Source organism: Callithrix jacchus, chromosome 4 (assembly GCF_049354715.1).
Source record: "Callithrix jacchus isolate 240 chromosome 4, calJac240_pri, whole genome shotgun sequence".
Classification (NCBI taxonomy): domain Eukaryota; kingdom Metazoa; phylum Chordata; class Mammalia; order Primates; family Cebidae; genus Callithrix; species Callithrix jacchus.
In genome coordinates this window covers 65,013,739-65,039,135 of record NC_133505.1, presented here as the reverse complement: position 1 = coordinate 65,039,135, position 25,397 = coordinate 65,013,739, and the positions used below count along the sequence as shown (strand labels likewise).

General features: G+C 38.7%; 1 protein-coding gene across 48 annotated transcripts in view; it reads left to right on the top strand.

Moving 5' to 3' along the window:
* The window catches only part of DST (dystonin), a 505,428-nt gene that overhangs the window by 284,715 nt on the left and 195,316 nt on the right, over positions 1-25,397 (top strand). For all 48 annotated transcript variants that reach the window (XM_078369452.1, XM_008994605.4, XM_035295973.3 and 45 more), the window contains one exon: positions 9,540-9,706. In XM_078369452.1, coding sequence (XP_078225578.1) covers positions 9,540-9,706 — 167 coding nt within the window. The remainder of the gene's footprint in view (positions 1-9,539; positions 9,707-25,397) is intronic.

Genomic DNA, 25,397 nt, shown 5'->3' with positions numbered 1-25,397 from the left:
GGAGAGTGGAAGAAAGAGGCCTGAGACCTATGCCACGGGGAATAACATTAAAGGTTGAGTAACAGAGGAGTCTCTAATGAAGACTGAGAAGGATTGGCTAGAGATGCTGGAGGAAAGTCGAAGGGGCGCCGTCATGGAAGCCAAAGAAGAAAGACTGCCAATGACAGATGCCTCAGCGAGATCAGGATTAGAAAATCAAAGGATGGGAAAACAACCCTTGATCTCATCTCCATGGTGTATTTCTGTCATTGGACTGTAAGCTCCATGAGGATAGTTGTATAACCAACGCCTAGTCATGGTACAAATGGATATTTATGAGTGTTTGATGAATGAATGACTGTGAAGGAAGAGGTGATAGATGATCTCTTATAATACCATTCAACTTGTCAGCATCCCCCTACCCATTACTTGTATTAGGTTAACCATCTAATTTTCTTCTTTGTTGGAAAAATAGAGGTATGAACAAGAACTCCCTCAATTTGTCTGGTCATCTTTACTCAGACAAATTGAGGGAGTTTTACTGGAATGTTAAGAAAAAGGCCAAATCAAAATTGGCAGAAGTGTGAAGATAATAAAAACAAGAAAGTATAGATTACTTTTTAAGGTGGCTTTCCTAAGAAGAAAATGGGAGGGATGGTGATGAGTAACCAGGGAACTGAGTTCATGAAGATTATTTTTATTTTAGGATGGAAGAGACTTGGGTATTTTAAATACTGAGAGACCCACGTGAGAGGAGATTATTGATGGAATAAGATCGCTAGGAAGTAGGAGGTGAAAGGATTTAAAGCCAAAGAGGAAAGGAGGTCATGTGGGAGCAAAGTCTGTGGGTAGCAGGACAGAAGGGGGCTCTTACTTATGTGGCTGTTTTCTCAATAAAGAAGGGGATAAAGATGTGATTGTTTGCTAAACATGAAAACATAAAAGTAGAGGTGGTAGGGTAGGGAGTTTTAGACAAATAATGAAGAATTTTTATTTTTGGAGATGGAGTCTTACTGTCACTCAGGCAGGAGTGCAGTGTCATAATCATGGCTCACTGCAATCTTGACCTCCTGGCTCAGGTGGTCCTCCCACCTCAGGGGCCTGAGGAAACTGGGACTGCAGCACATGGCACCATGCCCACATTTTTTTTTTTTTAAATAGAGACAGAGTCTTCCTATGTTGCCCAGCTGGTCTTGAACTTCTGGGTTCAAGTGATCCTCTTGCCTTGGCCTCCCACAATGTTGGGATGACATGTGTGAGCCACCTCACCCAGCCAAATAGTAAAGAATTGAAAGCAGTATTGTGAGGGGTGAAAGAATTGGCCAGTTAGGACACCAGCAAGAATTGGCACATTTCTTTGAGTACCTAGCTGAGGTCGCAGACCTGGAATATGTGGTGGTAGGAGTCCACGTGGTGGTATGCTTTTCTCTGGTAGAAGTTTATAGCTTCGGGTGAAAGCCGAGAAGACAAGCAGCTGGACTGATCAGAATTAAGGTTTGGTGGTGGAGTGGTTGCAGGGTAAGGACAAAGATGTGAGGGACTTAATTAGCAAAGAAGTGATGGAAATAATAAATAATATAGTGTAAGACACACAGAGAAAGATGTCAAGATAGAAGAGAGAGCTGTAGAGGAAGAAAAATAATTTTCCTCAACCCTCATAAATTCTTAGCTGGAATGGATGCCTACAACAAAATACAGATTAGTAAGAGAGAGACAGTTCATTAACATGTATGTTTCATACATAGATGGGAGAGCCCAGGGAATGAGCAGTTCTCAGAGGTGGCTTTGAATTCCATTTTATGTAGCATCTTCAACAAAGCAGTAGAGTTTTAGAGAAATGACAAAAGAAAAATTTGAGTCTCTGGGGTCAGCAACTTGTGGAAAGGGAAAGAAATGGCAGACAAAGGCCAGTTAGTAAAGCTTGTTCATATAGATTTTTCTGTTTCTGTCTCCAGGCCTGTAACAGTCTAAAGTTACCTTCATTGGTTAACATTTGTTCTCTCTGGTAGAGGAGGTCGGGATATCTTTTGTCTTTGTAAATCTATGTTCTGCTTTTAGGCAAATGGAGGGCAGAGAGCTTTCCTGCATCAGCTGCTACTTAATTGCCTTCAGCTCAACAACCCTTTATATTTTGATGTAGCATCTTTTGGACTCCCACAGCCTACCCGTTCCTCAGTATATTTGAATTATACATAACAATAATCTTTGGTCTGTTTTTCTCTTGTTAATCTATCTTTTGTTACAGGGGTCTGTTCCAATTAATAATTTATGAGAGCTGAGGAAAACATTATTTTTCTTCCTCTACAGTTCATAGATTGGAAGAAAATGGGCATGTTAAGGAATGTGAGATGTTGATGAAGCCAGATAATTGGCTTAGCTAGAATTAGCAAAGGAAAGTGCTGAAAGAATGGGAAACTGCTGTTAGATGTTAAATACCTGAGGTAGACTAGTTCCAGTTCAAGGCAATGAGAACCAGGATGTAGGGCTATGATTGGCTGAAATGAAGAGACACAGCACTGCAGTGGGTGCTACATGGAGATGGCATTTGGATGTCCAGGCACACAACCAGGAGGCACATCTTTGGGGCACATGAGCATTGTGTTTAAGGAGAGGAAGGAGGAGAGCAGAGAGCAAGAGTGGCCTATAATGTAAAAGTGATTGTTTTGTACTTATAGATAATGATTTGAAAACCACTGGTTTTGCATCACTGGAGGAATTATAATTCACCTGTCCTGCCTGTGGGCCTAGTGGAGTCTGGGACTTGGCTGAATTATAGTTATTGTAGTGGGGGATTCTTGGGGTTCAGTAAAAAGTTAAAAACAGTTCAAGGTATTGAAGACATGAGACTTTGTTCGCCACGGGGTAGATATTTCTGGAAGTTTGGAAATGATAGCAAGCTGGGTCAGGAGAGACGAAGCCCAGATCAAATATGGGCAGCAGAGGCTCAGTGACAGGAAGAACTTGAATTTGGGCAGTAGCCAACAATGACCAGGATGCGAGGCATGAAGGCTTCAAGTTTCTGAAAGGATTTCTGGTATAAAGTATTTTGTTTGTTTTGGTTCTAGCTGACTGTTGGTGAGAAGCTGTAAGTAGCAATACTACTGCAGGTAATAAAATTGTGGTGGGGCCAGGTGCAGTGGTTCATGCCTGTAATCCCAGCACTTTGGGAGGCCAATGTGGGAGGATCATTTGAAACCAGGAGTTTATGGACAACAAAAAGACACCCCTGTCTTATAAAAAATTTGAAAGAATTACCCAGACATAATGGCACATGCTGGTAGTCCCAGCTGTTTGAGAGGCTGAGGTGGGAGGATCAGTTGAGCCCAGGAGTTTGAGAGTTTGAGGCTGCGGTAAGCTATGATCTTGCCACTGCACTTCAGCCTGGGCACAGAGTGAGACTCATCATAGATAGATAGATGATAGATAGATAGATAGATAGATAGATAGTGGTGGGAAAAGCTAACGGTTATAGAAGTGTCTATGTGGCAGGCGCTGTGATAAGTGCTTGATATGACTTTTTATTTAATCTTTAGAACCACCCATGGAGGACATTATTGTATCATCATTTACATTTTTTAAATTAATAAAAATTATATAGTTGTCATGTACCACATCTTATGAAATTCAAATAATTATTATATGTTACTTCAGTACTTACATTTTTATGGTGAAAACACTTAAAATCTACTCTTTTAGCAATTTAAAAGAATGCAATATATTGTTATTAACTATAGTCACCATGTTATATAAGAGAAACTTATTTCTCTTAATTGAAATTTTGCATCCTTTGATTGATAGCGCCCCAATCACTCCCAACCCAACCACTGCAGCCTCTGGTAACCACCATTCTACTCTCCACTTCTATGAGTTCAACTTTTTTAGATTCCACATATAAGTGAGATCATCCAATATTTGTCTTTATGTGCCTGGTTTATTTTGCTTAACATGCCCTCCATGTTCATTCATATTGTTGTTAATGATTAGATTTTTTGTTTTGTATTTTTTTTAAAGTCTGAACAGTACTTTATTGTATATATATATCACATTTTAAAAATTCATTTTTCAGTTGATGGACACCTAGACTGATTGCTTACCTTGGCCATTGTGAATAATCCTGCATTATATATGAGAGTGCAAGTATTTCTGTGATATACAGATTTCCTTTGGATATATACCCAGTAGTGGGATTGCTGGATTATATGGTAGCTCTATTTTTAAGTTTTTGGGCACCTCTATACTGTTTTCTACAATGGTTATACTAACTTACATTTACACCAACAGTGCAAAAGTTCCTTATTCTCCATATTCTCATCAACACATTTATCGGGTAGGCACAGTGGCTCATACCTGTAATCCCAGCACTTTGGGAGGCTGAGGCAGGTGGATCGCCTGAGGTCAGGAGTTCAAGACCAGCCTGGCCAATATGGCAAAACTTCATCTCTACTAAAAATACAAAAAATTAGCCAGGCATGGTGGCGGGTGCCTGTCGTTTCAGTCACTTGGGAGGCTGAGGCAGGAGAATCACTTGAACCCAGGAGGTGGAGCTTGCAGTGAGCCGAGATTGCCCCACTGCACTCCAGCCTGAGTGACAGAGCAAGACTCTGTCTCAAAAAACAAAAAACAAAAAAAAACCCACTTATTTTCTTCATTTTAGACTAGCCATGCTTACAGGTGTGAGGTGATGTCTCATTGTGGTTTTAATTTGCATTTCTTTGATGCTTAGTGATGTTGAGTATTTTTTCATATACCTGTTATCCATTTGTATGCTTTTTTAAAAGAAATGTCTATTATAATATCCTTTGTTTATTTTAAATTGAGTGTTTTGTTTTCTTATTATTGAGTTGTTTCAGTTCTTTATGTATTTTGAATATTAATTCATTATCAGATGAATGGTTTGCACATACTTTCTCCTGTTCTGCAGTTTGTCTCTTTGTTGATTGTTTCTTTGGCTGCACAGAAGCTTTGGTTTGCTATAATCTCGTTTTTCTGTCTTTGCTTTTGTTACTTCTGCTTTTGGAGTCATATCCAAAAAATCATTGCCTAGTCCAAAGTCAAAAAACTTTTTCTTATATTTTCTTTAGTAGCTTTGCAATATTAGGTCTTACATGTAAGTCTTTAATCCAGTTTGAGTTGATTTTTATATATGGTGTGAGATAAGGATCTAATACCATTCTTCTTCATGTGGATATCCAGTTTTTCAGACATTTTTATTGAAGAGACTGTTCTTTCCCCATTGTGTGTTATTGGCATTTTTGTCAAATATCAATTGACCATAAATGCATGGTTTATTTCTGGGCTCTCCATTGTTCCATTGCTCTATCTATCTGTTTTCATGTCAGTACCATGCTGTTTTCATTACTGTAGTTATGTAGTATATTTTGAAGTCGGGTAGTGTGATGCTTCCAGCTTAGTTCATTTTGTTCAAGATTGCTTTAACTATTTGGGGTCTTTTGTGGTTCCATTCAAACTGAAGGATTGTTTCTTCTATTTCTGTGCAAAGTGTCATGAGAATTTTGGTAAGAAATGCATTGAATCTATAGATTGCTTTGGCTAGTATGGACATATTTTAACAGTGTTAATTCTTCTAATTCATGAAAATGGATATCTTCCCATTTATTTATGACTTCTTCAATTTCTTTCATCAATATTTTCTTTTATCTCCTTGATTAAATTTATTACTAAGTCTTTTTTTAAAAGCTATTGTTAATGGGATTGCTTTCTTGATTTTCTTTTTGGATAGGTTGTTGTTATTATTTAAGTTTTAAAGGTAAAGAAAATGAGGCCAGACACAGTGGCTTACTCCCAAACTCCCAGTTTGGGAGGCTGAGGCAGGTGAGTCACTTGAGGTCAGGAGTTCAAGACCTAGTTGGCCAACATGGTGAAACCCTGTCTCTATTAAAAATACAAAAATTGCTGGATGTGGTGGCACACACCTGTAGTCCCAACTACTTGGGAGGCTGAGTCAGGAGGATCACTTGAACCTGGGAGGTGGAGGTTGCAGTGAGCCAAGATCCTTCCACTGCACTCTAGCCTGAGCAACAGAGTGAGATTCTGTCTCAAAAAAAAAAAAAGGGGAAAGTGGATTTTAGGAGATTATGTGAGTAGTTCGGGTCATTCATTTCATTAACTGTTAGAATTAAGATTTAAACTAAGGCAGCACGAATTAAAACCCTCTCTGATTATCACTACATTGCCTCAAGGTTTTGAAGGGAGGTGCCTTGATTACTTTCTAGAATAACCTTAATGTGGAACCACCATTAACCTGTCATTGGTGGAAGATTCAGGCTGTTTTGCTGAACATACAGATTTCACATCAGGGATTATGAATGACAACTGAAGCCTTAAACAATTTTTAGCATTTAACTCACTTTCCCTTTTAGTTTTGGTTGCAGAGTATCATGAAAAGTCTGATATTACTAGTGGCTAATGGTAACAGTCTTTTAAAAAATACCTTAAATTGCTGTAATAGGATGATGCTCAGTTTATTGGAAATAGCAGGAAAGCTGAAAATGGAGGAGTTAGAATTCAACTACTCTGCTTGTGGGCCTAGTGGAGTCTTGGACTTGGCTTAATCTTTGATATGATAAAGCTTGGTTCATAACATTTGAGTATGCATTATAGAATTATATGAATATACTTTTGAATATGCATTTTAAAAATTATAGCTTTTTAATAGTGTGAGTATGTATAACAGTCTGAAATTTTGTTTGTAACAATCTGGAATTCATCTACTGGAAACTTATTTAACAAGAAGACGTTATTTTCTCTTGTTATTTAGGCCATTTTCAGACCTCTAAATTCCTTTAACTTCCTTCCTCTGGTAAACTACTATGTAGCACTTGTACCTACTAAGCTGGTACCTTGTAGTTGAGCTTTGCTGACTTTCCTAGTTAATAGGTAATACTTTTGTAACTGACTGGTGTGGAATTGGTAGAAAACAGTCCTCGACATCCCCAGCTATCTACCTGTTTTGTCACTCTACATAGAATCTATGTGTCTCTTGAATTGTAAGGGTTCCCTAAAGCAGTTGATTTTATAATTTTTAAAGGCTTATAGAGACAAGAGGCTCAACTTTTTCTTTCCTTTTTTTGGTTTTTAAAGGGCTTTGATCTGTTGCCCAGGCTGAAGTGCAATGGCATGATCATGGCTCACTACAGCCTTCACCTGCTAGACTCAAACGATCTGCCTCAGATTCCCTAGTCACTGGGACTATGGGCACATGCTCTCATGGCAGGCTAATTTTTTTTTTTTTTTTAGTAGAAATGGGATCTCATTATGTTGCCCAGCCCAGTCTTGAACACCTGGGCTCAAGTGATCCTCTCATCTTGGCCGCCCAATGTTCTGGGATTACAGGCATGAGCCACTGTGCCCGGCGTCAACTTTTTCATTTACAGTTTCCTAGATTAGCTTCTCTCAACCCTTGTGATCATAAATATTTATTAGTTTAAGGCAGCAAATTTCAAAAACTTACTCTTTTATTCCTCTTTATTGGAAGAGAGTTAAGAAAATAATAAAGTCAAAGTTTTACTTCTCCCTTTTTCAAAAAGAGTAACAATAACTACAACCATAACATGGCTCACCTGTATTGAGCATGTACTGACTATGAGCCAGGCATTACACTGTGCTAATGTTGTTGAATTCTCACAACAGAGTATAATTATCATCATCATTTAACAAGTAAGGGAAAGGGCTTAAAGCAGTTAAGTAACGTGAGCATGTAAATAGTTGAGATGGGATTTAAACTCTTGGGATGTGCCAGAAAGGTACTGCAGCATAATTTTAGACCAGCATATCACTGGAACTTGGGCCAAAGAATATTGGTAAATTTTATCCTGTTTTTTTTTTTTTCCACATCCAAAAAAAATTTTTTTTCCTGTGTATACTATATGATGTGTTTATGTACAGAGCTCTTTTCCATGCTCTGGAGATTGACACAGATCCCTAGCAAAAATTATTAAAATTGAGACAGTTTGTTCCACTTTTAAATCCTGGCCATTAGTCAAGCAGAGTGTCTTAGACTGTGGATGAGAGTGAAGCTCCATGGGGCATGGCAGCCTCTGCTGAACACTAGAGAAGGAGAAGGAGTGTGTGAGCACATGCCGGTCCCCCCCCAACCCCCGCCGTCATTTCCAACAAGCGAAGTTGTCAGGAGCTGCCAGGCCTGGCAAGGGCTTTCACTGCCACAGCCTTCCTGCCCTGGGTCCTTGGGTTGGCCGTGCCTCTGGCTCTGTGGCAGCTGGGAGGAATAAAGGGCTTCCTGTTTGAGCCTGGCACTACCACATGTAAAAGGTTTACTTTGGAGTTTTTTTTTTAGCATGACTCTGCCTATTGTGACCTCTGATTTTTGTGTTGAGTTCATAGTCTGTTAGTAAAACTTTAGACTGAAAAGAGTCCTAAACATTATCTGCTTCTGCCTCCTTCTCATTTTATAAATAAGGAAGTTGACTCACAAACATGAAATGAATTATTCAAAGCTACTGGACTAGGGATCGGGTCTAGAAGCCTGTCTCATGACTCTATAGTCTAGTGATATTTTCCCTGTTACAGAATGATTTGTTTCTCCTATGTCTTGCTTCCCATCTCTGACTTGCTCATCCTGACCCTGGCGTGCCACCTGTCTTCTTGATCCCTTGACTGCGTCTTGCACTGATTGAGGGAACAGTTGTTGGTGGTGTTAATCCCAGCTTTGGAATTACTGTGTGACCCCTAATAAAGTCACTTTGTGCCTTAACATAATTATCAGCAGATTAAGTAGGACCCTTATCAAAGAGGTGCTCTTGGGAGAATGTAAATCATGGAAACTGGTGACCTGTTTTATCATTGTTCAGTGGAAAAGAGTTTTAGAAAATTTCATGAAAACAAAATAGAGGAGAAAAAAATCAGTCGGTAAAGGTTTCAGGTTGAGCAAGCCAAGCTAGGACTGAGAGACTTAGTGAGTTCTGGCCAAAGTATTATGTAACATAGTTAATAGGAAAGAATACTATTTCTTTCTTTGTTCTTTACCTGGTATTCCTATTGGAGCAAATTCTGCTCTGCAGGTGGTAGTGTATTCTATAGGTTTTACTGCTGATCCATTTGAACTTGGAAAAACATCTCCTTAAGTTGTTGTAGCAAATCTGATTAGGGAAGAAGAATATAGAATTTTTAATGCTGTAGAGTTTTGGTTTAGTAAAAATAGAATAGATGCTTTTAAATTGAGCACGAGTTAAATCTGACTTTTTCAATCTGTTGTTAACCCCTTGAAACTCAAATTTCCTTCATGTAAAATGGAGAAAATTTATTTTCTATATATAAAATGGGGGAAATTTATAAGGGAGAGATATGAGGGCTGAATAAAAATTATAACATAGAATAGCTAATTGTTTGATAACTTTCTATATGTAGGGCATTCTCTTAAGTCCTATACACATGTTATCTCATTCAGATTTCCCAACAACCTCATAAAGCAGGAATTGTTATATCCTAATTTTACATTTGGAAAGTGCTTGGCACATAGTAGGTTCTTAGTCTGAGTTAGTTTCCTTCCTTCCTAAAGGTTTAACACTTTCTGTTATATCTAGATATCTGATATCCATGTTACTGGAGAGTCAGAGGATATGTCTGCAAAAGAGAGATTGCTACTCTGGACGCAGCAGGCAACGGAGGGTTATGCTGGAATTCGGTGTGAAAATTTCACTACCTGCTGGAGGGATGGAAAATTATTTAACGCCATCATTCATAAATACAGGTATGGACTTTGTGGATTTTTTTCCTTATCCAACTGTAAGACTCATTTCTTTCATTTCTGAATGTTAAAAAAACCTTTTATTTTTATAGAAGCAAAAGCATGGCAAAAAATTAGAAAATACAGAAAAATTAAACTAAAAAATTGGCTGCGTGCGGAAGCCCATGCATGTAATCCCAGGAATTTGGGAAGTTGAAATGGGTGGATTGCTTGAGCCTAGGAGTTCGAGAACAGCCTTGGCATAAGGGTATACCCTCTCTGTACAAAAAATTAGCTCTGCATAGTGGCAGGCACCTGTAGTTCCAGCTACTCCAGAGGTCAAGGCTGCAGTGAGCCATGATCATGTGACTGTACTGCAGTCTGGGTGACAGGGTGAGACTCTGACTTAAGAAAATAAAAAAAAAAAATTAAAAATCACATTTCCACTACTTAGAGGCCATCATTCTGAATTGTATTGTACACACACACACACACACACACACACACACACACACACGGCTGTAATACCTCTTCAGATTTTTGCAGTAGCTCAGCAGATTGCAAACTTTGATGTGTAGAATCTGCAGGTAGATGATCAAGATTTTTACCTGTAAGGAACTGCTGAGTATGAAGTTTAGAGTTTAGTTCAGACTCGTAGCTCACAAGTTTTCAATTCATATCTCCGAGTCTAATTACTCTAGTGAGTGGGCTTAACAAATGCCAGTTTTGTGGTAAACAGTGTCCTCGTGAGAATTATAACCAACTGAATCCACATTAATACTTAATGTAGCACTTACTAAGTGCCAGGCGCTTTTCTAAGCAGTTTACATATATTAATTCATCTACTCCTCACAACATCCCTGTTGTAATCCCAGTAAACAGACAGAAACCAATACACAGTAAATACTTGCTTGCAGTCTTACGACCAGCGAGTGCAGACTTGGAACTCAAACCTAGGTGATCTGGCTCTTGAGTTCTTGTTCTTATTGCCTTATAAGAAGGTAAATTCTCAGAAAGTATTTATTGCAAAATACACTCTCTCTCTCTCTCTCTCTCTCTCTCTCTCTCTCTCTCTCTCTCTCTCTCTCTCTCTCTCTCTCTGGAGATGAAGTCTTGCTTTGTCACCCAGGCTGGAGTGCAGTGGCATGATCTTGGCTCACTGCAACCTCTACCTCCCAGGTTCAAGCAATTCTTCTGCCTCACCCTCCCAAGTAGCTGGGACTACAGGTGCGTGCCACCACACCCGACTAATTTTTGTATTTTTAATAGAGACAGGGTTTCACCACGTTGGTCAGGCTGGTCTCAAACTCCTGATCTCAGGAGATATGCCTGCCTCGGCCCCACAAAGTGCTGGGATTACAGGCTGAAAACTATACATTTCTTGATCTCAGTCATTTATTTATTTATTTTTGTTTGTTTTACAAATATTGTGTCATGTTGTTGAATAACTGGCTATATTCCTAAAGCTATGAACTCATTAAATATATAAACTATAACGTCATTAAACTAACCAATTTGATTACAGTAAAATAATTATATAGGCTAGTTAATGGTTTAATAACCTACATTGTGTTAAATGCTATACGCATGTTACCTCATTCAAATTTCCTAACAATGTCATAAAGCAGGAATTGTTATTATCCAAATTTTACAGATTAGGAACCTTAGGTTTACCAAGTTTAAACTAATAAGTTAGAGAGCTAAGACTCAAAGCCAGCTCTGTTTGACTTGACATCCCATTCTCTTCCTTTTTCTTCTTTCTTCCTTCCTTTCACTTCTCTTTCTCTCCCCTTTGTTTTTCTCTCTTTTTATTTTGGAAATTTCAACGTCTAAAGAACTATAATGACTCCTCCACATACGCACACTCAGGAGTCCCTATTTTTATTTTATTTTTTTTGAGATGGAGTTTCGTTCTTGTTGCTTAGGCTGCAGTGCGGTGGTGCAGTCTCAGCTCACTGCCACCTCCGTCTCCTGGGTTCATGCGATTCTCCTGCCTCAGTCTCCCAAGTAGCGGGGATTACAAGCACCTGATACTATGCCTGGCATTTGTGTGTGTGTGTGTGTGTGTGTGTGTGTGTTTGTGTTTAGTAGAGACGGGGTTTCACCATGTTGGCCAGGCTGGTCTCGAACTCCTGACCTCAGGTGATCCACCAGCCTCTGCCTCCCAAAATGCTAGGATTACAGATGTGAGCCACCATGCCTGGCCCATATTTTTAAACACTATATTGTATCCCTCCTTTGTGGAACAACATTTAAATAGAAGTGGGTATAGGTTGCTGAATTGAAAACAAAAACAAAAACAGAATCAACTTGCTTACACTTGTTTAAAGCACCAGGTCTTCTTGAGTGAAGGTTTAGTGATTGCAGACACAGCCATCATCATACTGCACTTTCCAGGTGACTTAAAATAATAGGCCATGAGTAGGCTTTGCTTGAAATGATAGAATCTTTGTGGCCTTTGAATTAAAAAATTTCAGTTGTGATACCTAAAGTATTTATAACAGTGTATCTTTGAAGGTGTGGTCTTCTCTCTCCTTTTAAGTTTTTTAGACAGAAGCAAAATATAGAAGCCTGCTATTCTTCTAAAATAACGTGCTTTTGGCAGGGAGGCTGAGGCAGGAGGATTGCTTGAGGCCGGGAGTTTGAGACCAGCCTGATAGTTAGACCCCATCTCTACAAAAATTAGATAGATTAGAAAAACCCCTACTTTTGAAAACAGTGGCCTCTTGGCATTGCCTCTTTGGTACTCATGAAGAATCATGCGTACAAATTGGTATGTATATGCTGTGCATTTTTTCTCCTAAGTACTTAAATATTACATTGTGTGTGTCAGAGATCCTAAAATTTCCTACAAAAGTTTCATGTCATAGAGCTCTCATTGCTTTAGGTGAGAATTTGAGCCTTTGAATTAGTTATTTGTTTTGAACTTTTATTTTGGCAGAGATATCTTTTTAGAACAATGTTTAGTTTTAACTTAGAACTTTGGTTTTCCTAGTTAATTTTCCTTTGTTAAGATTTGTGGTTAAAATACCATATATCAGGTTTGTTTGTTTGTTTGTTTATTTATTTATTTGAGACAGAGTTTTGCTCTTGTTACCCAGGCTGGAGTGCAATGGCGCCATCTCGGCTCACCGCAACCTCCGCCTCCTGGGTTCAAGTAATTCTCCTGCCTCAGCCTCCCAAGTAGCTGGGACTACAGGCATGAGCCACCATGCCCAGCTAATTTTTGTATTTTTAGTGGAGACAGGGTTTCACCATGTTGAACAGGATGGTCTTGATCTCTTGACCTTGTGATCCACCCGCCTCAGCCTCCCAAAGTGCTGGGATTACAGGCGTGAGCCACCGCGCCCTGCCCATATATCAGGTTTAAATGCTTACAGGATTTCTTTGTTGCTGAAATTCTGTTGTCGTTCTGTGGCTTGTAAAATATTATTGTGGTTTCTTTCACTAGAAGAAACTGCCATCTGTAGAACTTCATTTTTAGTTGACATCGTCGAGCCTTTCTTTACTTAAAAAAATACTGAGTACTTACCTTTGAGCATGTGAAAGAATGAAATGAATAGAGTTGAATTGCATGTATTTCTCACTGTTGACTGCCTTTACTCCAAAAGAAAAAAATAGACAAAATTATAAACAATCAAAAAATATCACCATGAGCAAATTTTTTTTTGGTATTGGACAATAATAATCACATTTAGAGAGCAGTGTCTTGACTGGGTGCCATGGCTCACGCCTGTAATCCCAGCACTTTTGGAGGCTAATGCAGGAGGATTGCTGGAGTTCAGGAGTTGGAGACAACCCTGGGCAGCATATCAAGACCCCATCTCTACAAAAAGTTTAAATGCTAGCCAGGCGTGGTGATGCACACCTATAGTTCCAGCTTCTTGGGAGTCTGAGGTGGGCAGATAGCTTGAGTCCAGAAGGTCGAGGCTGCAGTGAGTTATGACTGTGCCACTGCACTCTAGGCTGGGCGACAGGGCAAGACCCTGTCTCAGAAAAAAATGGTAGTGTACTTACTTAATATTTGTTTTTACTTTATAACTATTGCCAGAAGTTTTGTGGTGTTTTTGGATTTGTTGTGGAAACATGTCCATTAATTTGGCTTTATTTTTTGTATTTAGATCAAATATTTATAGGGATTTTACTTGGCTTTGGCAATAAAAATTATTTGAGGTGGCACAGTGGGTTTGGTTTCTCTTGGTTGCTGCAGTGGATGGAAAGAGGGATGTGGTTTTCCTTATGCAGCAGATTTGCATACTCAAACAGAATAGAAAATTTTTCTCCAGAGATTAGAAGGAAAATATATTCTTTACTTAAAAGCGAACCAGTATTATTTGTATAGATGACTTAGTAAGTTTTTTTGTGCACATCTTCTAAAGATTTAGAAACACTGATGTGAAATAGGAACAGAGTAATCACATCCTTCACATTTTGTTTTAATATAAATTATACTCTTATAAGTTATTAATCAAGTATATTAATTTGGATTGTCCAGCACATTTTTATTAGTGATTCCATATAGAATATGACTCTTGAAAAAAAAAAGAATGTTTGTTAATCCTGTAGAGTGTTTGTTTTCTAACAATTCAGTATCCTAAAATTTTCTATAGAAAATATAATTTTCTAATTTTCCTGTTTTTTGAGAGAATTAATATATGAAATAACAAGGAATTGAAATTGTTATAATAAGTGTAATTTATAGTTGTTACAGAATAAAAATGATCCATAAGGTAAAAAGTAAGTAACAATCATAAAGTAGTTAACTAAGAAATGTATGTATAATGTTGGCCATGTGTCAGTTTCTGTGTTAGCTGGTTTTTAATGTGTTAGCCTTGAAAATTGCCACAATCCTGTGTACTAGATTGTGACTCCATTCTTAAAATAATTTCAACTTTTATTTTAGATTCTAGGGGTACATGTTCAGGTTTGTTACTTGCGTGATGCTGAGGTTTAGGGTACAACTGATGCTATCACCTAGGTAGTGAGCATCATACCCAGTAGGTAGTTTTTCAGCCCTTGCCCCTGACTCCATAGTAGTTCCCAGTATCTCTATGGCGTGACTCCATTTTTATCAATAAAGAAACAGGCTCAAGGAGTAACTCATATTTTTGACATCATATACTTTTTACATAATGGAGGTGATTGCTCTAAATTCTCATTTTCATATACTTATATGTAACTACTTACATAATTTCCTTTAGGCAAACTAGATTTCAAGAAATGGAAAACTGTTGACCAGAACAATTCTGATAGTCCATTCTTGAAGATCAGTGATATTTTCAGCAAAGATATATGAAAATTATCGATGAACTCAAGAAATGACTAAATGAATAGTACCATATACAACTGACAACTAAGATCTTTGCCCCTTGTAAGAAACTAATGAGGGACAGCATTAGTTGTTTAACTTAGAGTTAGCTGTCTATGAAAATAGCATCAGCAACTCATAAGGAAAATTATAGGTAATAAAAGAACACTAAGACACTTAGAATGAGTGAGAGCAAAATCACAGTGGAACTGTTAAGTGTTTTAGTATGTCACATTATCTTAAAGAGGACGAAGAGCCTGGATTATGCAGTGGTGTAATAAGAATGATAAAGTTACATGATTCAGTGGAGCAGATTGCATGGGATGGTTCTATAGCTTCTGTTTAAATAGGTCACTGATAAATATATTATGTCTTTCTATTAAATCTCTTAGGAAATTCTGTTCATAATTTCTTCTAGGAACTTCTGTGTGTTATGTTCAGTTTTTAATGAAAAAGGTTCAAATAATAAAAAATATCACCTGTACTAGTTTCTGCTTGTTCTGTTTGTATACTTGAATTTTTTTTAGAATTTAATGCAACATTTTTTGCTAAAAAACCACAACTGGTAAGAGATCTTGGATAAATATGCCTTGCTATTGCCCCTAATCATAATTTTCAATGAAAAGACTAACAAAGAATACTGGATTTAATGAGCTTAGATCAAAAGAATGTCACAAAAACATCTGGTGTGTAAGTAGATTAAAAGCAAGAGAGGATAAAGTAGAATTAACCAAGAGCCAGTAGGCAAGGGATCCTATGAGTATCCTTTAAACACTAGCGGATTAATAAGTCACCAAGAGTTAGGGTTAATACAGAGGAGTGAAATCCCTGATGGTAGTGATTGTTTTTTTCTTCGGAAGTAGGTGTTACAAGCAGAGGGTTCAACTCTCTTTTTATTTAAGGGTTTGCTGAGGCATCAGAGCAAAATTGACTTGCTTCTTTTTGGGAGAGATAAAGCTCTCACTTCCAGCCTGAAATTTAGTCTCTGACTTGTCTGGCTTCTCTCATTCTCTCCACGTGGATAATCTGCCCTAGAACATTAATGAAAGCCAAATTCCAAAACAACAGTGCCTAACATTGCTCAGTGTGAAAACAAGTCTGCCTGAGCAGGCATGAACATGAATATGTACCTAAAGGCCAGAGAGAACAGTGCAAAATGTGCGGGAGAGCCTTGCGAATCTGAGGTGGCCCTATGGAAAGTCACTAAGTTTGACAAGACTAAAACTAGGACCGTGTGTGTTTGAAGAGATTATTTCTGCTTACTGGTTTCTGCCTGTCTTACTCTTGTCTTTCATTTGTCTCATTCATTTATTTAATTTGCCTTAAAAAAAATAAAAGTAAGAAAGCTAAATATAAATAAATAAATAATTTGCCTTTTAATGCCCCTGGCAGTCTTTTCATAGGTTTGTTTTAAATATATTAGCCAAGTGAGACTCAAAATTTTGGGAATAGGTTATATGCAGGAGCAAAGCAGTGAAATGTTTTCTAATTAAGTAGCCAGGAACTTTTCACTTGTCTGAATATGTAGTTGGATAACAATTATTTTGTCCATTGTTAGCATTTTGAATGAGAATATAATAGGGCCATCCTATTTCATTATATTAAAGGTTAAAGATGCTGTAATTGGTAAGGTTAGACTATAAAGCTGTGTCCAGAGTCATCTTGTTTAATTGTATGACCTGCAGGCTGATGATTTAGTCACATGCTTAAATTCAATCACACTTTAGAAGCTAAACTGGATTCGACTGGTTTAATACTGGGAGGAGGCCCTTTAGGGTTTGAAATGTTCCCATAGGAAGTTGGCTTAGTGTTGAGTAGGTGGTTCTTTTCCTTTAGCCTTTAGGCTGCAGAATCCAGAGGTTTGAGGGTGTGTGTATGTGTGTGTGCATACCTGGCCATGGGCTGTAGTTTGTGTGGCCACAAGCCAGACACACTAGAGCCTGAAAGTTATCAATTTTCCCAGTAATCCAGCTTGTGTAGAAAAAGTCACATTGCTTATTTACATCACCAAATGAACTCAAAATGATTGAACTCTGAGAGCAGAAATGGATGACTTCTAACCATTATCTCGTTTTTAAATTCTTGAAGAGCCAATGTACACTGCTTATAATGTAATGCATCTGTATCCAAGTGAGGTGTAAAAGTTAGTGTCTGCCTCTGGTGAACGCTTTTATTGTGTCTGTATGGTTTAACATACAATTTGGGGGATGTAATTTGGTATGTAAATATTTAGAGGAAATACCTGAATATATTACTTTCCTTTTATGTTTCTGGCCTTCTTGTCTAGATTAATTTACAGAAATTATCTGTAATATGAAGCCTCTCATTACTGCATGAAATAGACACCCCCCCCCCCAACCAAGACGGAATCTTGCTGTGTCACCCAGGCTGGAGTGCAGTGGCATGATCTTGGCTCACTGCAACCTCCACCTCCTGGGTTCAAGCAATTCTCCTCCCTCAGTTGCCTGAGTAGTTGGGATTACAGGCATGCGCCACCATGCTGTGCTAATTTTCTCTGTATTTTTAGTAGAGATGGGGTTTTACCATGTTGGTCAGTCTGGTCTCAAACTCCGGAACTCAAATGATTTACCTCCCTCAGCCTCCCAAAGTGTTGGGATTACAGGCATGAGCCACCATGCCTGGCTGAAGTAGATCTTTATAGCTGTGATAGAAGGTATAGCCCACATTCTCCTACCTTCATTTTTGAGGCAGAAAACTGAACAAGTGACACAGCCACAGTAGGAAGATGGCTTATCTGGTTGTCCTCTTCATGGGAGCCTGACAAACCTGGTTGCAGTTTTTACAGCAGGCACTTGTTACCCACAGTCCTACTTTTTCTTGTATCTGTGATTTAAAAAAAAGATTCCATATAGTATTCTATTATATGCATGTAACATTTTATTTAGAGTACCTCATTGATGGATATTATGTTGTTTCTTGCTTTTAAAACTGTCGTATTGAACTTTTTATGTGTGTTTGTGCAGGCGTGTGAATATGTCTGTAGAATAAGGTCCTGGAAGTGGAATTGCTGGGACAAAGGGAATTACCTTTAAACATTTGAGACGTACTTCTGAATTGTCTACCAAAAGAGTTGTATTGATGCATACCCCCTCTACACTGTTTCCCCTCAATGATGCCTTTGAGAAAGAAACACTTCTTAACCTGTTAATAACCTTTTAGCAGGTCTAAGCCCCATTCTTTTTTTTCTATTCTTTCTTTTACTTTGTCCTTTCATTCATAAAATTATTTTTTTTCAGCTTTTAAAGATGTGCCAGAAATGAAATGGCAGGCTCATGTTTCACTGTTTGATGTGCAAGCTGTTAGTCTAAACATGCATGTGTTATGAGTTTAGGGGGAAAAAATGACTAAGTTGACAAATTTCAGTGATGTGATTATTGAAAAGTTAGACTATCGGCTGGGCACAGTGGCTCACGCCTATAATCCCAGCACGGTGGGAGGCCGAGGCAGGTGGATCACCTGAGGTCAGGAGTGTGAGACCATCCTGGCCCACGTGGAGAAATGGCAGCTCTACTAAAAATACAAAAATTAGCCGGGCCTGGTGGCAGGTGCCTATAATCTCAGCCACTTGGGAGGCTGAGGCAGGAAAATCACTTGAACACGGGAGGTGGAGGTTATAGTGAGCCAAGATCAGGCCATTGCACTCCATCCTGGGCAACAAGAGTGAAACTCTGTCTCAAAAAAAAAAAAAAGAAGGAAAAGAAGAGTTAGAGTGGGGCTGTCTTGAAGTAGCATATGAGAGAGTGGCTATCACTATCCCAGAGATTTAGGAAGTGTGTAATAAACATGAGTTTCCCCTCCCCCAACATGCTGTCACAGATCTGCTAACAACAGGGCACTGACTGTAAAGCTTAAGGGAAGGCGGGTTTGATCAAGACTCTCCTTGCTTAGAAACTTGACAAGTCCTGCCTTATCGTGTTTCCCTTTAGCATTCTCTTCTTACCTTTCACAGGAAGATTTCTTTTACATTACAGGAGCAGCTGGTTGGTATATGTAACTCCATCTGTTTTTCTTTGATAGGTTCTTCTATTCATTTCAACACTTCTTGTATTTTGATTTGATTATTCACATTCTCATCTTAGTCTGTGAGATAAAGTAGTTTGAGATTTAGTTTTCTATCATAATAAAAATAAATTGATTTCCACTACCCCCCTTTTGGGGAGGGTATATTTATCCTTTAGTCACTAAATTTACTTAAATTTTACTTTTATTAGTTCACTAAAATAGAGCCACTGGAGGACTTACTTATCTGTCAACATCAATATACCATTCTCTGTATTCATTAAAATTTAGGCTGTTATGCGATCTGTTGTTCTTTGTGAAGCGAGAAAGCCATAATTCATTAGGTATCTTTAATTATAGAAGTTGTTAGATTGTAACCTCGAAGTACTAACAAAGCTTGCTATAAATATACTGTTTCTCATTTTTGCTGTTTACCTTGTTAATGGAGAGTCACTTTGTAGAAAAAAAAGAGTATTTGAAAAAACTCAGGCACCTAGTTTTAAGAACAAGGGAAAATTACTTTCATAGCTTGTTGCTACCTTAGGGTTCTTAATCTATGCCCAAATATGAGCATAAAGGGATATCTACACCGAGTTATGCAACTATGCATGAGTCTTCCGCAAGTGCGTATTTACTTGCTAGGGAAGAATGGAGGAACATATTACAGGGTTTTTTTTTTTTGGGCAACTGCAAGGTGAGGTGCTTTTTGCATCAATAAGAACAGTAAGGACATGCCAAGCCTGAACATGATTTAATCAAAACAGTCATCTTCAGGAATTTGTTATGGCAACTTCTCTGCTGTCATAGGATAAGTGAGGCATATTGAATGTATATTTTTATTGTGATCTTTTGAAGAGCAGATGTTAAGTGGCATGTGTATGTTCAGTCACCTCTGCGTGGGTTGTTCTGTAGTATAGAGGGTGTTCTGAAAATGGTCTCTAGGTAAATGGAGTGAGGTTTGTTTTTGTTTTGTTTTGTTTTACACTTCCACACAGTCCCTTTTCAGTTCCTTGCAAACTGCTGAGTATGTACTATTTTGCCAGCAAAGGCTGAGCCTGTAGGAACCCAGCCATGTGCTTTGTCTGTGCATGTCCCCACACAGGGAAGCACACCAGAGAAGGCCATACTTCAGGGTAGATTGATTTCATTAGAACTTCATCATCACCAGCCTCAAATGATTCTGGCCAGCAGTCCTTTTCTATCTGTGTGATTAACCCTTCTCTTCCTCACAGCACCTCCTCCCACCACCTTTTCTCACCGTTAACAGGTAGTCTAGACTCTTCCTCTCAGAGAAAATTGAAGCCAGCAAGTAGAAAGTCTGTTTTGCTGCTGACACAAACCTATCTTCATTTGCATCCATCCTCAACCTCCTGCTTCCTTTCAACACAGGAGTCCTCTCTCCGCCTATCCAAAGCCTGTCCCCTCCTGCTGTGCCCTGGATCTTATCTCTGACATTGCCTTAGAAACGCTTCTTGTATATATTCAGCTTTTTCCTTCAATACGTCTTTCTTATTGGATTTTAAGCATGCTGCAGCCTATTCTGTTAATAAAACAACAATTAACAAAAACATCTTCCCTTAACTGCAATCTTTATTGCAGCTACTACTTTATATTACTCCTTTCCTTCAAGGCCAAAGTCCTCAGAAGACTTAGCGATATCCTCCATTATCATTTCTTCGCTTTATACTCATTCCCTAACACATACTAATCTAGATTCTTACCCCATAATTTGTTAAAACACTTATTTTTGGGTCATCTGTGTAGCTGAATCCAGTGGATATTTTTCACGCCTCATCTTCCTTACATTTTAGTACTTCACCCTATTAAGCATTCTTTTCTTCTTGAAATACTCTTTTGTTTAGCTTTTATGACGCTGTACTCCCTGGTTTTTCTCCCACTTCTTGGCTGCTCCTGCTCGGTTCCCTCCGTAGACTTGGCCTCTTTCACAAGGCCAGTAAACACTAGCGTTTTTCAAGATTGCATGTTGGACTTTTTCTTTTCTCTCCGTGTTGTCTCTCATCCATGCTTACAGTCTTAATTACTGTAACCAGTGTCGTACTATAACCAGTTCTGTAGATTTGACTTTCTAAGTATCTCCTGACCTGGCCACTTTTTTTTCCACTGCTGCCACATTCTTTACAAGCCACCATGGCCACTTACCTGGATTCTGAGAGTTCTTTGACCATTTTAAATTTTTTCTCTGGCTGCCCCCAGATCTGATTATTTAATCTCTTCTAATCCTCCTTAATGCATTTTGATGGCTTCTCATAGCTCTTAGGAAAAAAGTTTACAGTCCTTTAAGGTGTTCAGGAGAGTCTGCATCATCGTGGCCCTTTGCCACACATCTAGCCCCATATCTCACCATGTTCCCCTGGCCACTGGCTTCCTGCCTTTGCACTGCTTTCCTTGTAGTCATGTGCCCTTCAACCACAGAACTCTGTATGTCTTTTTTCATCACCTGGGTGCTCTTCCACCAGGTTTTTTCCTGACCTCCCTTTGGAGCTCTGAGCTCTCCATACGCACGGTGGCTGTTCTCAGTGGCTTATTCTCTTGTAGATGGTAAATACATATTAAATATTGAGTGAATGAATAAATGAATTAACTTGCCAGTTTTTTGACTGGGAAGAATTATTTCTATGAGGCATACCTAAGATCCAAGTAGTCTTCTCTGATTACCCTTTTATGACGTTTTTATGCCAATAGATACATCTTGGTAACTCGTGCACATTGTTCTTTATGCTTAGTTTGACAGCTACTTTCACATAAATCTCTTGAGATCTTGGGTAAATCAGTTGAGTTCTTTGAACCTTATGCTACCACCAGCCCATAATGCCCTCCCTCCCATAGTCATACACATTTCCAGATGCTCCCTAGGTGATTTTTGTTCTAACTTCTGTAATTCTTGATACTCATTTTCTGCAGAAAGAACTGAGACACAGGTTGCAGGATGTCCAGAGTCAGAGCAAATTAGGACTAAATTACAGGACACCTGACTCACAGCTGTGTGCCTCATGTGGTTGTTTAGTCTTTTCTCTCAATTTAGCCTTTTCTCTCAAATATGTAGAAGTTGTCTTTAAAACATTTTAAGAATTCCCAGCTACTCAGGAGGCTGATGCAGGAGAATTGCTTGAATCCAGGAGGCGGAGGTTGCAGTGAGCTGAGATCTCATCACTGCACTCCATCCTGGGCAACAGAGCGAGACTCTGTTTCAAAAAAAAGAAAACAAAAATTTAAAGAATTATGACTGAACACAGTGGCTCACGCCTGTAATCCTAGCACTTTGGGAGGCTGAGGCAAGCAGATCACCTGAGGTCAGGGGTTCGAGACTAGCCTGGCCAACATGGCAAAAACCTGTCTCTACTAAAAACACAAAAATTAGCTGGGCATGGTGGCACATGCCTGTAATCCCAGCTACTCAGGAGGCTGAGGCAGGAGAATTGCCAGAACCCAGGAGGTGGAGGTTTCAGTGAGCCGAAACTGTGCCACTGCACTCCAGCCTAGGAGACAGAGCGAGACTCCATCTCCAAAAAAAAAAAAAGATTGTGATAAGATGCATATAAAATAAAATTTACCATCTTAGCCAGTTATAAGTTGATAGTTAAACAGCATTAAGTGTGTTCATTTGTTGTATAGCCATCACCACCATTCATCTCCAGAGCTCTTTTCATCTAGCATAACTGAAACTCTACACCCATGAAACAGTAACTCCCCATTTCTGTCTCCCCCCACCCTTTTACAACCACCATTCTTCTCTATCTTGTCTTTCCTTTTTAAGTTGAGCAACGAAACTGTGGCCCAGTGTTTTTTCGAGTCATCAGATATCTCAAATCACAAAATTTAGGTGGGTTTTTAAATCTGATTAAGGAAAAAGAATATGTGACCAAATGCTATCTTTTTCCAGGGCTTCATTATTTTACAGTGTACTCCAGAGTTGGGCCAGCATAAAATGACACACCCACCCTCCCACTTTGCTAGCACTAAATGTGTTCTTTTCCTGTATATTTAATAAAAATAAACACTGAAAAAGAGTTAAAAGGTTCACTCTCTCCTGCCGAGAGGATAAGGCAGTCGCATGTTTCTGCTTGTGGGTGCTTTTGTTTGTGGTGTTATATAATGCCTGATGACACTGTGGAACTTTTTTCCCAATACAAAATGCTTATAATCTTGAAGGAAAATTAAATAATTGTTAGAAAGAAGGGTTTTAACATTGTTTAGTTATCAAACTTGCCTAATAAGAATCACCTGATACAGGGGCGAGAAAGCTGTTAAAATGCAGATAACCAGGCCTTTATTTTTAGTCTTAATCTGGATTAGGACCCAAGTGTGGGAAACATTGGTATAGTATACATTGATGAATTCTGTTTTGGTAATAATCTGCAAGTTCATCATATTTCTTATGGTTTATTTTTTCTGAGTATGTCAAAACACACACACACACATACATACATACATACATATTACTGTGTTTCTTTATGGGGGTTACCAACATCATTATCGTTTTGCCCAGTAGTAGAAGTATAATCTGTTATGTATTTTCTTTGTTTTGTATTCTCAGCTTCATATTGGGTGTTACTGTTTAGTTCTCAGTTTATAATGCCAGGATATTGCAGAGAAATCAGGCCCTGTAGTCAGACCTGTGTTCAAACCCTGACTGCTACTTACCAGATTTGTGTTCTTGGTCAAGTTATGTAACTTACTTATGCTTTGGTTTTTTTTCCATCTGTAAGTTCAGGATAATAATACAACTTACTGCTTAGGGTCACTGAGATGATTGAGATAATGCATTAAGTCCTTTAAAGCATTGCCTGCCACAAAGTCGGTATCAGTATTTATTAGTCCCCGTTGTTTTTTGATTAATACTTTATAAGTTATCCCATCTGGCAACATTATTAGAAGCTGAAGTTGAGGGCACATGAGAGCATAAAAAGGGAGGGGACCTAGAAGCAGCAACTTCAGCTTTTATATTTCACGCCTGTTTGTTGTCCTCACTCTGTGCCTACTTTCCAAATGATTTTTTAGGAGAGAAAAGCCTTTAGGAAACCTTGAAAGGGTGTGTGCTTGTTTAGGATATGGAGAAGCTATGACATTGTAAATTTCAATGGTCCATGTAAATTTCAACAAGGTTTTGAAAACTTGAAGCCATAGATGATAGTTTTTTCAGTAGAAATTAGTGAAAAGAATAAAAACAAGCATAGGATGGAAAATATCTCCAGGAATTTGAAACACTGGTATGTCTCAGCCCCATAGCTCATTTATTTCTTTATTATTTATTTACTCCTCAAAAGTTCATGTTTTAAGTATTATGCTAGATATTGAGGATATAAACATGGACAACACGGGCTCTGCTTCAGAAAGCTCATGGTCCAATATGAGATATAGGCAAATGTATAGTTATGAAACATATGGTAAATACAGAAATGCAGGTAGCAGACAGCATTTGGGAACAGAGGAAAGTACTTCCTGGAGGAAATGATGGTGGAACAGAGTCTGCAGAAAGAATCTGAGTTGGAGGTGAGGTATGCAGTGGACATTTCTTGAGCAAAGAAACGAGGCAGGAAAAACCTGATATGTTTCTGTTTTTCTGCTGGGAAATGGGCTTTGCGCCTCTCCTTATCCCTAAGACTTATGAAAGAAAAATTTCTCAAACATAGGAAAGCAGATGCAGGGTAGCCAAAACCTTACTGTTTGTATCCACATCAATGATTATTGAGTGCCTGTTGAGAGCCAACACAATCTAACAGCCTCCATGAATTTAAATCACTTAATATTTTCATCCTTACAAAAAAAAATCCTGATTTGGACCGTGGCCATTGATATTTCCTATATCTGTTTTTTCAGCTCTTGTCACATTTTTGGTTCAGGATTTGGTAACGTTGTGTCTGCACTAAAGTAGTCTTCTCATTGCTGACATTTTTCCCTTTCTCTTAGCTGACTTTAATTAGTGTCCCCTCTGCCATATTTTAAGTACTTCTAAGTAGTTCCTTCCCAAGTATTTTGACATTGTTTCACGTTCCTTGCAGTTGAGTGTATTGGTGTTTATCATGATAAAATGTGGAAGCCTTAGGTAGTCTGTTGTGTTAATTTTTTTTTTTTTTGAGAGAGAGTCTTGCTCTGTAACCCAGGCTGGAGTGCAGTGGCACAGTCTTGGCTCACTGCAACTTCTGACTCCAGGGTTCAAGCACTTCTCCTGCCTCAGCCTCCTGAGTAGTTGGGGTTACAGGCACCTGCTACCACTGCCAACTAATTTTTGTATTTTTAGTAGAGAGGGGGTTTCACCATCTTGCCCAGGCTAGTCTCGAATCCCTGACCTCAGGTGATCTGCTTGTCTTGGCCTCCCAAAGTGCTGGGATACGCGTGTAAGCCACCACGCCCGGCATGAGTTGCAAT